The 14741-nt window shown below is 40.6% G+C and overlaps 1 protein-coding gene across 1 annotated transcript in view; it reads left to right on the top strand.

Annotated features, from left to right (window-relative positions):
* LOC139742660 (carboxypeptidase D-like) overlaps nucleotides 1-13178 on the top strand; it is a 52949-nt gene extending 39771 nt beyond the window's left edge. The window contains exons 5-7 of the mRNA XM_071653191.1: nucleotides 5060-5199; nucleotides 9335-9440; nucleotides 12865-13178. Of these exons, the coding sequence (XP_071509292.1) occupies nucleotides 5060-5199; nucleotides 9335-9440; nucleotides 12865-13178 (560 nt within the window). The remainder of the gene's footprint in view (nucleotides 1-5059; nucleotides 5200-9334; nucleotides 9441-12864) is intronic.
* The last annotated feature ends 1563 nt before the right edge of the window (nucleotides 13179-14741 follow it).

The raw sequence follows: 14741 nt of genomic DNA, 5'->3' as shown, positions 1-14741 counted from the left end.
CTACAATGCTTGAAATAAAGGTTTTTTTTTTTAGTGACGAAGGTATGGCTGTCACAATATTCAACAAATCTTCGTAATCTTCGAGTGCAGTGGGCACGTGCTCTAAAGATCGGAAGAATGTAAAGCTCGTCGTAAAATGGAGATGATCTTTGATTTTTGCCCCTTCATCGTAATCCTCAAGTTTGACAATGTTTCTCCTCTTTGTTTTTAATTTTGACAATCACTGTCCTCATTCTTCGAATCTCTCTCCCTATAAGACAATGACGATACATTTACCGACACGGCGTCATCGGATAGGTTCGATAATGCGTAATAATCGAAAGAATCCTGCTCCACTGTTCTCGCTTCGCGGGGGGAACAAGGCTGGTGATTGAGCCAGACACCTGCAGGGTGCAAAACATTTCCGTTGCACCCTTTTGGGGTTTATTTCAAAGTCTTCCCCCCTCCTCCATCATTTTCCACAGTGAAGCGTCGCTCCATTTCACAAAGACAGACAGAAATACAATACAGAAAAATAGGTACAATAAAGAAAAAAGGAGAAAACGATCCTATATAAATGATTAATCCAAATCTGAAGTCAAATAAAAAAGTGATGGAATACCAACGATTCGCATGTGTTTGACTCAAAGTAAAATTAGTGGAAATAAATGAATATGGAAATTAAATAAAATTATAATTTCAGGGTCTCACAACCTTTCCATTGCATTGTCCGCAAAATACCATGGAAATCTATTGGTTTTGTCAACTTATATATCATGATTGCTTAAATTTGGTAACTCATGAATGATTGATTTCTATGTTGCTTAATCAAAACGGAAACATATAAGGAACATCTGGATGGAAAATCTTTAAAGGAAAGACTTCTGTGTACTTCTGTGTACTTCTGTAAGTCCGACTAATGATAAAGTTCCATGGAGAAATGTGAAAATCTGAAATTTCGAAAAGTCATCGATATTCATCTGATGGAAACAAAAACTTATTTGGTCAGGGAGTTTGACTTTTTACTTTACTTATCTGGACGTCTTCTTGAGCATGGCTCGATAGTTTGTTTTAAAGTTCTATCCCAGCGACGGGTGTGCCGACGTGTGACAATTAAAGTGAAAGTGAGGCTTGTGTCCTACGCGTGTAAACCAAGAAAAGGTGGACGAACGCCGCCGACGAAATCTGTACACCCCCGGTTCTGTGGGCGTGAATCGCATGGTTACTGGACGTGGGACAGGCCATGGATTGTAGCTTCGGGGAAGTTGGCAAAGTGGGGAGGAAAAATATTGATATATAGCAGCTTCAAGGCGAAGTTTGTGGACCTTCACGTCGCCATGGAAACGGGGTCTGCTTTCAAACATTGTACACTCCTCCTGTTTTTCTTAGTTAGGATTTTCTTTGTATGTGACTTCTTCACATCTGGAAGGCATTTCCACATGAACTTTCCAATGGTTTTAGGGGTGCTTTATTTTTGATCTACGCTCTATTTTGCAAAAAGTTGCAGACAAAATGTATGAAATGAAATGAAAAAGATTTCTGTCAATAGATGAATAGGTTGTTTAGCATAGAGAGTGAAATATATAATAATTTGATACAATATATATTCAAAATATTGGACATTTCGACAGCTGCTGCCAAATTTTCATATTAGTCATTTACATGATTGCTCCAACCTCCCATGAAAGTATATTTCACATTTCAATGAATACATCGAAATCGCTATAGCTCTCTGTTTTGCCCGATAGTAAGGCGGTCCATAGATTTGTTAAACAAGGCGAATATATAAATTAAATCTTTACGAACAAGGCGTTTGTGCGTCCACGAAATTTGTGTATGGTGGAGAAACTGGTTAGAAAAGACCATAACAACAGCAACAACGATAGCGATGACGATCGATTTCAACAGTATAATTCTTTATTTTGCTGCTCGTCCGCGAAAGGACACTTATATTTTCCACTCGTCAACGGAGGAATAGGCTGGGACCAGAAGGGGAAAAAGGATGGCTAAACATGAAAAGGGGAAAAGCCAAGAAAAAACCCGGAAAGGGCACTAAAATGGAGCTTCCGCAGTGGCATCGAGCGAGCGCGTTCTTCTATTTTTATTGTACACAGACAAATTGAATCATGCCAGCTTTGTGGTTCATAGGAAAAAAGAACAGATATGGAACTGGAAAAGGGGAAAAAATGAGATGATGATAAAAAGTGCAATGAACACAACCAAGCGAAGTACAGAGCCCAATTTCGGCCTGATGTCTGAAAATGATGAGCGACCCTTTGAGACAAAGTACTCATGGAGAAATATTGGGCAGGCCAAATATAGAATTCCTCGGCCACAAGCCTGGCTGTACGACAGATAGTATTCCACTTATTTCTGTCATATTGCTGAAATAATTTCTTTTTAACTGAGATTTTCTCAAAATCGATGAGTTATTGACCTCAGATTTTTGCCCTTTCTTTGCCGCTGTGAGAGCAGAGTGCGTAGGATGGAGCAAGGCAAAAGGTCATGACTGTCCGTCTGGGGCCATCTCTTCTGTTTGTCGCGTTCTATTATGCTTGGATGTCAATCATGTAATATTTCCCCTCTCTTGTTGATATTCAAATTCCCCTTTTATTTATCACATTGTCTTAAAACAATCTCCCTCTCTCTATCTCTTTCTCTTCCTCTTAGACTAAATAATGATTGATTCAGATATTCATTTATTTATTTATTTATTTATTTATTTATTTATTTATTTATTCATTCATTTACTTGTCGATCTATCTATCTATCTATCTATCTATCTATCTATCTATCTATCTATCTATTCGTTTATACATATCCGTGTATACCATTCATTTCTTATCGATCATAACCAACTATATTTGTAGATAGATCCGTCTATCTTGATTTGTTCATCCATCAATGTTTTAATAGGCATCAATATATTCACTTTAAAGCATGCGATATTACATGATGTTATACAGACGTTGTAAGACAGTTTTCCCATGGTTGAAATATCGAGTCCTAAAGTGATTATTTGAGCGGACAATTTTATTTTGCAGGTTTTCGTCTGTCTTGTTGAAAGAAAGCAAAGAAATAACAAACAAACAAGTTGTTGCTTTGTGATGCCAGCTATCATAGGGTGTAGGAGTGAGTTAACAAGTTCGTTTCTTCTTTTTTTTTGACGGAAGTATTGTTTCACCGGTAATGATAGGCTTGATGATGGATTAAGACAGTACAGAGACGTAGTTTTATACAGGAGCAGGGCGGTCTCCTTTCTGCCTCCCGGCTGGAGTCCCATCTATTCTGCTCAGTAAATTGTTCCCGAGCCATGGCGGGCATTAACCGCTAGGGGCTCGTCTATTCTGAGCGCGACAGCACGTCTTTCAGCGCTGCAAATTGCCCATTGGTAATGAACCGAGATGCGTTCGCGCCTACGGGCAAGTGCATGGCATCGAGCGTGCATGCAGAGCAAGCGGCAGTGCTAGAAGGCGGTATATGCCTTTTCTCGTTAAAAAAAAAAGAAGACCCCACAATGATATTAACGCCGCCCGGATGTGTATAGAAATAAAAGTGGAGCACGGGATAGGAACATATCTTGCCATATCTATATAGGTCATGGCATGATTATTTTGCTGCCAACATTTACGCAAATCTAACGTGCAATTCAACGTCCTATATTCGGAAGTCATGCACAGTGTGCACATGGTGCGTTTTTGAACGATTTGCGTTTGGGCATTAAGCGGTAAAGATATAGGAAATTGACCGAATGGAGAAAATACCGGTGCAATGAACCCCGAAGAGACTCTCCATTTCAGGAAAGACACCCCAGCATGATGTTTGACTGAATATAATAATTATGATATGCTGAGATGAGCGCGTAGTTACGCCTTCAACCCTGAAACTATGACATGTAAAATTTTGCAGGCATGAAACTGGTAAAATTCGTTGTATTTTGTTGTTATTTTTTAAACATTAAATGGAGCCCTGTCGTGGTGGACAATTTGCTCCAGAATGAGAAAGTAGATTAACTTTTCATATACACGCATGAAAAAAATCATAATATCTAAGATTGAATTTCAATTGTTATGAACTGCGTCTATGAAGAAGTCTATCCGATTTATCAACCCACAACTCTTTAGAATCGAATCTATTCGGGAACAAAATGGGGATATAAGGTTATAAACATCAGGAATAGATCACACTGAACTGCTCAGTCTGACAAAGGGTTTAACAGCCCATTACCAAATTTGTGATATATGTCATCACAAAATGTGTATCGTGTTTTTTCATTCTTGAAAATTGATTGGTATCGAATGATGATGTCCATATAGATCTGTACTTCGTATCATCACAAGGTGGATCCTTTCTCCTCTTCAAGTCCAAGGATATTTTTTTTTCAACTACGTTAGCTTGATATTTAAGTTATCAAACATTAAAATGTATGTGGTCTTACGTCAACGCGCATAACCGTGTTTACCAATCTGTGTCCGTGTAGGCCCCGGATGGATTTGATGAGAATTGAATTAACTTTATTTCATTTCCTCATTATTTCTTTTTAAACATACAAACAAAACACCTGTTATTACACGTCATATTCCAAAGTGCGCATGGTGGGAAAAAAGATACAAATACGATCCCTTGTGATTGCCTTAAATTGTAGAAATCGATACATTTTTAGACGCGTGCTTTATTCAAATGGTTTTTATTATTATTATTATCATTATTATTATTATTACTATCATTATTATCATTATCATTATTGCTATCATTATTATCATTATTATTATTATTATTATTATTATTATTATTATTATTATTATTATTATCATTATTATCATTATTATTATTAATATTGTTATTGCTGCAAATGATTTTAGAATTGCATGATGCAATAGATACCTCCTCCTTTCCCACCCCCTCCCACGTATTTTTCTTGCTGGCGGCTTGTGACCGTTACCATTTTCTACATTCATTATTTCAATCGCTTTCAGGTACAATGCTAAAATATGGCGCAATTAGAGACAACATTTCTTCTCCCCTCCCCTCTCCGGAAGATGATGCATGCTAAATGCAAATTTTCTTCTTCTTCTTTCAGGAATGCAAGATTACAACTACCTGGCCACGAACTGCTTCGAAATCACCGTGGAGATCGGCTGCCTCAAATTCCCCAGCCCCTCAAGGCTACCTCGGATATGGAATGACAACAAGGAGTCCTTGCTCTCATTTATGGAGAGGGTAAGTAAGGACGCCGCGAGGCCCTCGCCCCCTTTCAGCCATCCAGTCCCATCCACGTTTTCCGTGTTAAAAGGATGGTATATCTTTGGTTGAAATGGGGGGTTCAAATTTTAACTTTTCTGCGAGAAAACTAGAAACCACTTATGTAAGATATTAAAGAGCTTATACAATTCTGCAAGAGGAATTAAAAGTTTATTTGATGAAAATTTGTACTAAAATGACTGAGATATCCAAAAACAAAGTAAAAGGGCAGTGATCCTAACAAAAGGTGGGACCCACCTTTTATTAGGACCACTTTGTTCTGGGAGATATTTCAGCCATTTCGAAACCAGTTTTCATTAATTTAGTTCATCTCATAGATTAACAGGCTCTTCATTATTATACATATGAGAAGTTTTTAATAAAAAAAGTTTTTTAAAAAATCTAAGAAACCCTGAGTCCCCATCTTAAACCGAATCGATACCATCCTTTAAAGTTTGCTTTAATCAAATGTAATCACACATATAGAACCGTAGTAATTTCACCCAATTAGATATCATATTATGAGATATTTAGAAGATTATGGAATTTCAAGGTGTTACATGCTTTCACGAAAGAGTGAATTTGATCACAATTGTGGTATACAGATTAACTGAGTTGATGAAGTCACCTCCTCACAATCAAGCCTCAAATTCACCTTCAATGCAAGACTTTACTTTAACTTCCTTGCTTGAAAAGAAATTGAATATAAAGATATAAATTTGACAACAAATTGATGGAAATTTAAAGTATGCAATGACTTATAACAATTCAAGTTTGCTTAATTCAATAATGATAATGATAATGATAGAGAGACTATCACGAAACGCTCATTCTACATAGAAAGATACTCAATCTAGCAAAAAAAAAATATTTTGATTAATTCCCTTTCCACGAACCAATGAGACAGTTGAATGGCGAAGACATCGTCTGGTTTTTAGCTCACCTGAGCCAAAGGCTCAAGTGAGCTATTGCGATCGCCCTTCGTCCGGCGTCCGTCGTGCGTCGTGCGTCGTCCGTCGTCCGTCGTCCGTCGTCCGTCGTCCGTCGTCCGTCGTCCGTCGTGCGTCGTGCGTAAACTTTTTACATTTTCATCTTCTTCTTGAAAACCCCAAGACCGATTTTCATCAAACTTGGCAGGTAGCATCCCTAGGGGGTTAGGAACTCAATTTATTAAAATGGGCACCATGCCCCACCCAGGGGGCCCCCAGGGGGGCCCAAATCCCCCAAAATTAAGGAATCTGTAAAAATCTTCTTCTCTAGAACCAGAAGTGATAGAGCTAAGTTCATACTATGAGTTAGTACATTGATGACTGTAGTTTCAAGTTTGTTCATGGCAGAATCAGGGGTGCTCCCCTTGGGACCCAGGGGAGGGGGGTGGGGAAGGGTTCTAATGGGGCCTAAATTGTACATTTTCATCTTCTTCTTGAGAACCTCATGACCCATTTTCACCAAACTTGGCAGGTAGCATCCCTAGGGGGTTAGGAACTCAATTTGTTAAAATGAGCACCATGCCCCACCTAGGGGGCCCCCAGGGGGCCCAAACCCCCCAAAATTAAGGAATCCACAAAAATCTTCTTCTCTAGAACCAGAAGTGATAGAGCTAAGTTAATACTATGAGTTAGTACATTGATGACTGTAGTTTCAAGTTTGTTCATGGCAGAATCAGGGGTGCCCCCCTTGGGACCCAGGGGAGGGGGTGAGGAGGGGTCCTAATGGGGCCTAAATTGTACATTTTTATCTTATTCTTGAAAACCCCATGACCCATTTTCACCAAACTTGGCAGGTAGCATCCCTAGGGGGTTAGGATCTCAATTTGTTAAAATGGGCACCATGCCCAACCCAGGGGGCCCCCAGGGGTCCCAAACCCCCTAAATGAAGGAATCTTTATAAATCTTCTCTAGAATCAGAAGTTATAGAGCTGAGATAATATTATGAGTGAGTACATTAATGACTGTAGTTTGAAGTTTGTTCATAGGAGATCCAGGGGTGCCCCTCTTGGGTGGGGGGGGGGGGTGGTTGGAAGGGTCCAAATGGGGGCCTGAATTGTACATTTTCATCTTCTTCCTGAAAACCTCATGATGGATTTTTGTCAAACTTGGCAGGTAGCATCCCTAGGGGGTCAGGATCTCAATTTATCAAAATGGGCACCATGCCCCACCCAGAGGGCCCCAGGGGGCCCCAATCCCCCCAAATTAAGGAATCTTTAAAAAATTGGGCCCTTATTGTACATTTTCATCTTCTACTTGAGAATGCCTGGTCAAATTTTAATTTAGATTAGTGACTGCGTGAAAGGTGAACTTGCGATACTCAGGTGAGCGCTAGACCCGCGGGTCTCTTGTATTTACGTATATACTTATAAAAGATTGCGGTAGACGTTTCTGGATAAATAAAGCATGGGTCGTCACTTGAACTTCTGAAATATAATATTCTTTTCTCTCGTCTGACTTTATTACAAGTCCTATACCATTCCGATTTTCTGACTTTACTCATTTCCTCGAAGTTCACTTGAACTTGGACTGCCATATAGCTGCCCTGCTGTCCCATCGCATCATAATAATTTCAGTACCATAAAGGCTGCGGCAGCTGCACGTGTGCACTACAATATAGCTCGACTCAATAATCTATGTGTTCCCTGGTGTCTTGGTATCTGTCACGTTCTTTCTTATCCCTATCGTTCTCTCTGTCTGTCTGTCTGTCTGTCTATCTATCTGTCCACGTATCTGTCTGATTATAACAATGTGTGCGGTGGTCGTAGCCCGAAACCTGGGATTTCTATTTCCGTCTTGCCGTGTTTGACTCATGGGAAATAATATGGCAATCGCTTCCCGCGCGTTATTTTTCTTGGTCGACATTCGCTGCACAGCAGCGTGACAGGTGATGGTGTACTTCGCATAAGATTAGAATATCCGAACCAGGTCCAGGACTTGTGCTGTCACTCATGTCTGATATGTATCTTGGGTCTTCAACATAAGTCTGACTGGTGTATTTTAAGCATCACTCTCTTACTCGCTTCCCAACGGTGATGATCCCCCCATATACACACACACCTTTTTAGAGAAGCGCATCATGACCTTGTCGTGAACCTCATTTCCCCAGGGTAGTTACAATTACTTCCGGGGCACATGTCGCTCGCGCTTGCCGTTTCAATCATACCTTTTGTCTATACTCATCACGCTCTCCCCGCAGACATACATAATATTCTCGGATTTGTTCGAAGAGAGATGCCAGCGCCCTCACCGGTGGCAATGAAAGGATTAAAGAAGAGAATCTGTGCCTTTGCTTTTGTTTTTGTTTTTATGTGTTTGAGTTTCTTTATGCATCTTCTTCAACTTGTCACTGACGTCTCTGACACCTGTGCCATGTTTTACACAGGAGATGATAATTGCTCCATTTGTTGCTATTTAGGTCATGTCGAGTAGTAATGCGGCTTTAGGGAGCTTTACAACGCATGACAATGCAGACTGAACAGCCCTCCGGGGACTAATTTTTAACGCGGTTAATACATAAAAACGCTGTGCTCACAGTCGTATAAAGGAGGAGTGAAGCGTTTGATTGGCAAAAGGTCACTGACACAAGCAAACTTGCCTTTGTGGCAGGGGAATAAACACGTTCCATCAAGAAAAGTGAATGTCAGTGGTTGCCTTAGTCTATGCCACCAGCGCGTAGTTTACGAGTTTAAAGGTCCAGTTTACCTTTGGGAGCAGTGTTTTCAAAAATGTTCCAAATATCACATTTGATGTATATGTGTAGGTTAGTTGTATCACAAAACATCCTACCATATAAAATTTTCGCCATTAAGTGTAAAATATAAGGAGATATCAATGTTTTTCTCAATAAACCGTAACTGTAGACGGTTTAGTCTGGAAACATTTTTATTATAAGTATTGTTCACATTTTGTGTATCTAACAACACTTAACATCGATTATACGGATTCAAATTTTTGCAGTGGTTGTTTCTATCCCTAACTCACATTTTACAACTATTTTAAAGCACTAATGCTGGGTTTTTGTTTCATCTGCAAATGGTAAATTATGCCTTTAAGCGATGTACATGTACTATAAATTTTCACTTCAGATTTTTTTTCTTCTTTTCGCTGTGCCCATGTTGCTGTAGGTTCATATAGGCATCAAAGGAAGAGTCACCGACAGCAAGGATCAGCCGATAGCCGACGCGATAGTGAGAGTCACGGGTCCCGCCATCAACCATGACGTCACAACAGGTAAGTTCGTTGTATATAATCTCGCCTAGACAATATGATCCAAATCGGGCCGCCATGATATTACAAGGGCATGATCGAGAGTGCCCCTTTGTCTGTAGTTTACAGACACACAGTTTGAGTTTCATGTCAAATAATCATTATGAATTACTTCACTCTAGCCTACTTTTGACCACGAAAGAAAGAATTATCATTTTCACATTTCGAATAGTAGGACACCACTTTGCTTCAGATGTCCATAATCTTACCAAAAGGTTTTCCCCTTTTTTTTTTCTACCCCGAACTATGTACATGTATGTATGTGACATACATTTTACATCGTACATTTTTTCCCCTACGGATCATCTGAATTAAGGAATTCTCATGCAGGAATAATGAGTATAGTAATAGTTCACTTCATCAATATACATCAAAACAAATCCGTTCGTTCACAAGAACACAGTACTGCTATTATCTTCAAAACCACAGCTATCAACCATAGTTATGACATCTTCATTTCTCCATTTTTTTGTCATTTTTTTTTTTTTTTGGGGGGGGGGGAGAGTCGAGTAAAGATTGAAAGGTTGAGGGGAACATGGAACAAAGGATACGGAGGTGAAAGGTGAGGTGGGGGGGGGGTGAGGGGCGGGGAAAGAAAGAGAGGCATGATTTGTCATCTTTGATGACATATTTAAAGCCCTTTATTCTTTGTAGAGATTAACCTCTGTTAGCAAGCTATGATGGGGAGCTACAAACGCGAGACAATGCCTGTACTACCTGTATGTCCCACATCGTCCTTGACTCGTGCGTGGGTCTGTCTCTGTGTTTTTTCCTCCCTTTTATTTTTATCAAAACGTCCTTTACTTCCGGCAACGGTAATTTTAGGATAAGCTCATGCGTGAGCAAGCTCTGAAAAGACAGCAGACTATGTCGAGATCGCATAACAACTTTAAAAAGCACCGCGAACGCTTCCTTTGTATGCATCTAAAGAAACAACATTTCTTGAGGAGTGCCCGGACAAAAATAACAACAAGTTGAGACCAAAAAACAAAGCAGTCCCAAAGAGGAAATGCCATCTTGCACATCTGTTGGCGTGGGCTTTGAAGTGGGCGAAAGCTGCAATGGAGCGTTTGGAAATGACAGCTTCAGACACTGTCACGCTCCTGAAAAGAAAAAAAAAGAGAGAGAGAACCCTATTTCGATGTCACTTGAGCCCATAAAAGGAAGGATTTTTATCCCCGGCATATTTGGTCGATAATCGCGACGAAACTATAAACTGAAACAAAGCATCGCGCCTTCCCGCGCCCACGCTATTCTTCCAATCCAATATCCCGTCTGCGAATGAAGTATAGAGTTCCAAATTGATTCCATAAAGCACTTACATTGGCAATGGCATAGAGATGTGAGGAAGAGAGACAGAAAAAATGCAAGAGAAGGAAAGAAAGAGAGGAGAAAAAGAGATACTTGGAGGCGTGGGTAGATAATAGGATGAGACGGGAATCATCATGACACGCATGATTGAAATGTCATCCCGAACCAGTCCCGTTCAGCTCCTCCTTGGTCTCGGCGAGCGGAAAAACTCACTTTCCTCTAGAGCTCTCTCCCAGTCTCACCCCCCCCCCCCCTTCCTCCCTGCTAGCCATTACATCCCACGTGATAACATCCCAAGTCCCAAAGCATATGTGCATCATATGAAATTGGAGAGAGCTCATAGATTACTTAACTGCTTCCAACTGCTCCACATTGCAGAGGAGTATTTTCTTTTTAAGCCGTTGCCTCCGGAATAAGATATTGAACGACACACCTCGTTCGTCCTTTATAGACAAGGGGTTAAATAAAAGAAAGATTCATTATACTGTTACCCTGAGGTACGAAAAATGAAAGGAGAAATGGAGAATTGCCACAACCACACTACAAACTTTCGTTCCTGTTGTTTCCTCTGACGCGACGGACTTTCATTCCTCGAAGAACAAAATTGCAGCAGCCGCGCAGTTGTGCCCTGAGGTACATCAAGTCATGATCAGAACAAGCAAACAAAACGAGCAGGGTAAACAGAAAAAATGGACGTCTGAATAACGAGACGAAAATCCCTGGGCGGTTTGACACAACATGCCCAAGTGTTAATCACATTACGAATAGTCTATCACATAGGAGAAGAAAAACGAGCCAAAAAAGAAATGTTATTTGGGGGATTTCTTGCGATGTTGATCACTGCCAACTACAGCTGTCGAGAACACTGTTTCCGGCGCATCATCATCATCGCACACGGCGTTGCTGGCTTCTCGCGCACCTGTTCGCTTATGACGCATAATTTATGGATTAATCGTATCCTCGTCATCGGTATTCTAAAGATAAGCCATGCTGCATCATAAGCCTGCCAGAATATGAGCACCTAGCAAAAATCTGCTCGAGTTTGTTGGTGTTGAAGTCTCGAAGGGAAATGAGTCGATACGTACAATTGCAGGTGTAATCATGTTGACAATCACTTTCTAGGATTTCAACTTATGATTTACATGCCAGTAACTCGACAATATTGATGGTCTCTCCCATTACAAATCATGTCCAATTTATGACAATCGACAGAGGGCTCGAATAGGAAATTAGGAAATACAGGGCCGGTGCTCTTTTTTTTTTTTGATTAGAAATATTCTTCCGTACCCCCATCCCCCACAATCGAAATTTCATGTCATTGCACGCTCGAAGAGGGTTTGACAGGAATAAGAAAGAAGATTTAGACTGCCATCAGACGTTACCTGTCTCATAATTGGTCACGTGGGGCTCATACGTCAGTGTTCCAGGAAGACCATCCCTGTAGCATTCTCCGGGGTGTCTGCCCATGCCGGTACAATGTATGATATAAAAAGGATAATAAATGCAGAAACTCCTTCAAGAAAAACGGCAGTCCTAGCAGACGTGACAGAAAGTACTCGCCCCCTTGTCAAATAAGTTTGTTTGTCACAAAAGGAAGATATTAAAGGCCACCCCGAAAAATGAGTCACACTGCATTGGATTTCTGAAGGCTGTCATGTACACTTGTGCTCATGTGACCACTGTGGATATTAAGAACGGCAATCTATAGGCTCGTCTGACAGTAGATAATATGGAGGAGGACAACTTTCTGTTGTGACTCACAGGGGAAACGGCCCTCCGTTATGGACTCTGAATAAAGTCAAACAGACAGTAAAGATAACATTTCATTCAGAATGAACAAGTTATTAAGTAATGGAATTTTCTACAGTGTTTATGTATTGTTAACGAAACAGTGATTTTAAACAAACTGACATGGAACTCCTGTTCTCCAAGCGCATACGTCCATCTCGCCTCAGGGTATTTAAGATTTTAACATAAATTAATGTAGGATTTTACAGTTCAATGTCGTCTACGGTTCTACCTTAAGGCTTAACTAAACTCCACTGCTCTGCCTTCTTGTTCAATCCCCTTACAACAGCTGTGGACGGTGACTTCTGGCGGCTACTAATGCCTGGACTGTACACAATCACAGTGGAGGCTCCCGGCTACAAGCCCCGCAGCCGAGTGGCAACGGTCAAGCGCAACCGAGCCACGTGGATGACGTTCACGCTCCAGGATGCCGAGCCCGAGCCCGAGTGCGTGGAGGAGGAGCTGGACGACGTCGACACAGACAACATCCTCTTCGAGATCAAGCAGGCCTTCGACGACATGGGCTTCCAGAAACGGACGGGATGTCGGGCGGAACAGACAGCAGAACCGGTGAACCGGAAGCCGATGTTGGCAACGCCTTGAGGACTGAACGGTATTCCGCGGGACAGGGCCTACCGACATTCTTACTGAAGACAGTTGATACCTTTTGATGTTCCTTTTGAAAAGGGCTGATTTGTGATATATTTGCTGATATTCAAACTGTGAAGTAATTGGAGCATCTCTTGTCGCGCTCACACATGGAGGACAATAATAGTCATCACTTTCTGAGCTCTCTGGATGTGAGGTGACTTTTGACACTGAGCTAGATACAGCAGCTGGTTGGCTACCAAATATTGTGCGCGAACTCCATTGTCTGTGTGTAGACAACCATGCACTCATAGGTCGGATGTGTCCGCCTTGGTCGTCACAAGATTACGTCAAGAGTTAGGCATTTGTGAGGAGCGCCATTACGATACTCGTTGGTTGCGCGCAAAGTTTGGCATGTTGGATGAGTTCAAACTGCGCGGTTATTGTGTTCATCGCGATGGAATGCATTCCCGTCGTCGATTTGCTATATAGACACCATAATGCTATCATGACATGGGTCCAGAGTGTGCCACAGACAGTTAACTGGCTCTGTGTAATGCATCACCGCTTGTTGTTCTTCGCACTGTTTTCTAGCCTAATTTATTCGCGGCATAAAACCCACTAGCAAGATTAGTGTTCATGGCCGCGCACTGCAAAAATAAGTAGGCCTAGATTCTATGTTATCATTCCTTTTCTGACTTTTCCAAAAGAAGAAATGTTCAGTCCCTTCTGAGTTGTCCATAACTGATATTTGAGTGCTGTGGCTGCATTTGAAAACTTTTCACTAAATAAGTGAAGGGGTCAACAAATGCAAAATAATCTATGTATGAATGAAAAACTATTGAATCACAAGTAAATGAATAAGAAATTCAGCAACAGAGTCCATAATATTGTTGTATATCCTACCTCGCAAATAGGCCTAGATGAGGCATATCCCTGTAGCTTCGGTTGTCTGGTACAGTGACAAAAAATAACATTCTTACTTGAGCACTACTGAAAGTGTCACAAGTTATATGAAATGACAAATGATAACAAGTAGGCCTAATTGAAAAAATGAATATCTATATGAATGAGTTTAATTCATAAATATGAATGAGTTTAATCTCGGCTGATTTCGAATTTGGTAGAAATCTTACGTGGTAACGTGCAGAGAACGCATACGACATGATTTTGATACTGGGAACGATTAAAATATTTCGATTCTGTCACCGCAATATTGCTCGACCACACACACACACACACACACACACACACACACACACACACACACACACACACACAATTTAGAACCAGTAGATATAATATATCTGATTTTCGTCCTAAATACTTGGTATACCGGTAGCCATTACATACCATGAAATTGAAATTAAAAAAAAGAAAAGGAAACGACCACTGCTGTGACACCGGGTCACATGAAGATTCCTTTGTCCATCTTGTCACGTATTTTCTCTTCTTCTTCTTGAATCAATATATTATTATCTTACTTATGTGAAATCGGTTCATTTTATGTGTACTTTGTATTCAATCGAAATGTCAGTAATTATGTGCTGTAAATATATATAGAATGGCATTCAATAA

The sequence above is a fragment of the Diadema antillarum genome, unplaced genomic scaffold (assembly GCF_040938485.1).
Source record: "Diadema antillarum isolate AM-2024a unplaced genomic scaffold, OU_Dant_1.0 scf00000033, whole genome shotgun sequence".
Taxonomy (NCBI): Eukaryota; Metazoa; Echinodermata; class Echinoidea; order Diadematoida; family Diadematidae; genus Diadema; species Diadema antillarum.
Note: the sequence above shows the minus strand (reverse complement) of the source record. Positions and strands in the feature narration are given on the sequence as shown.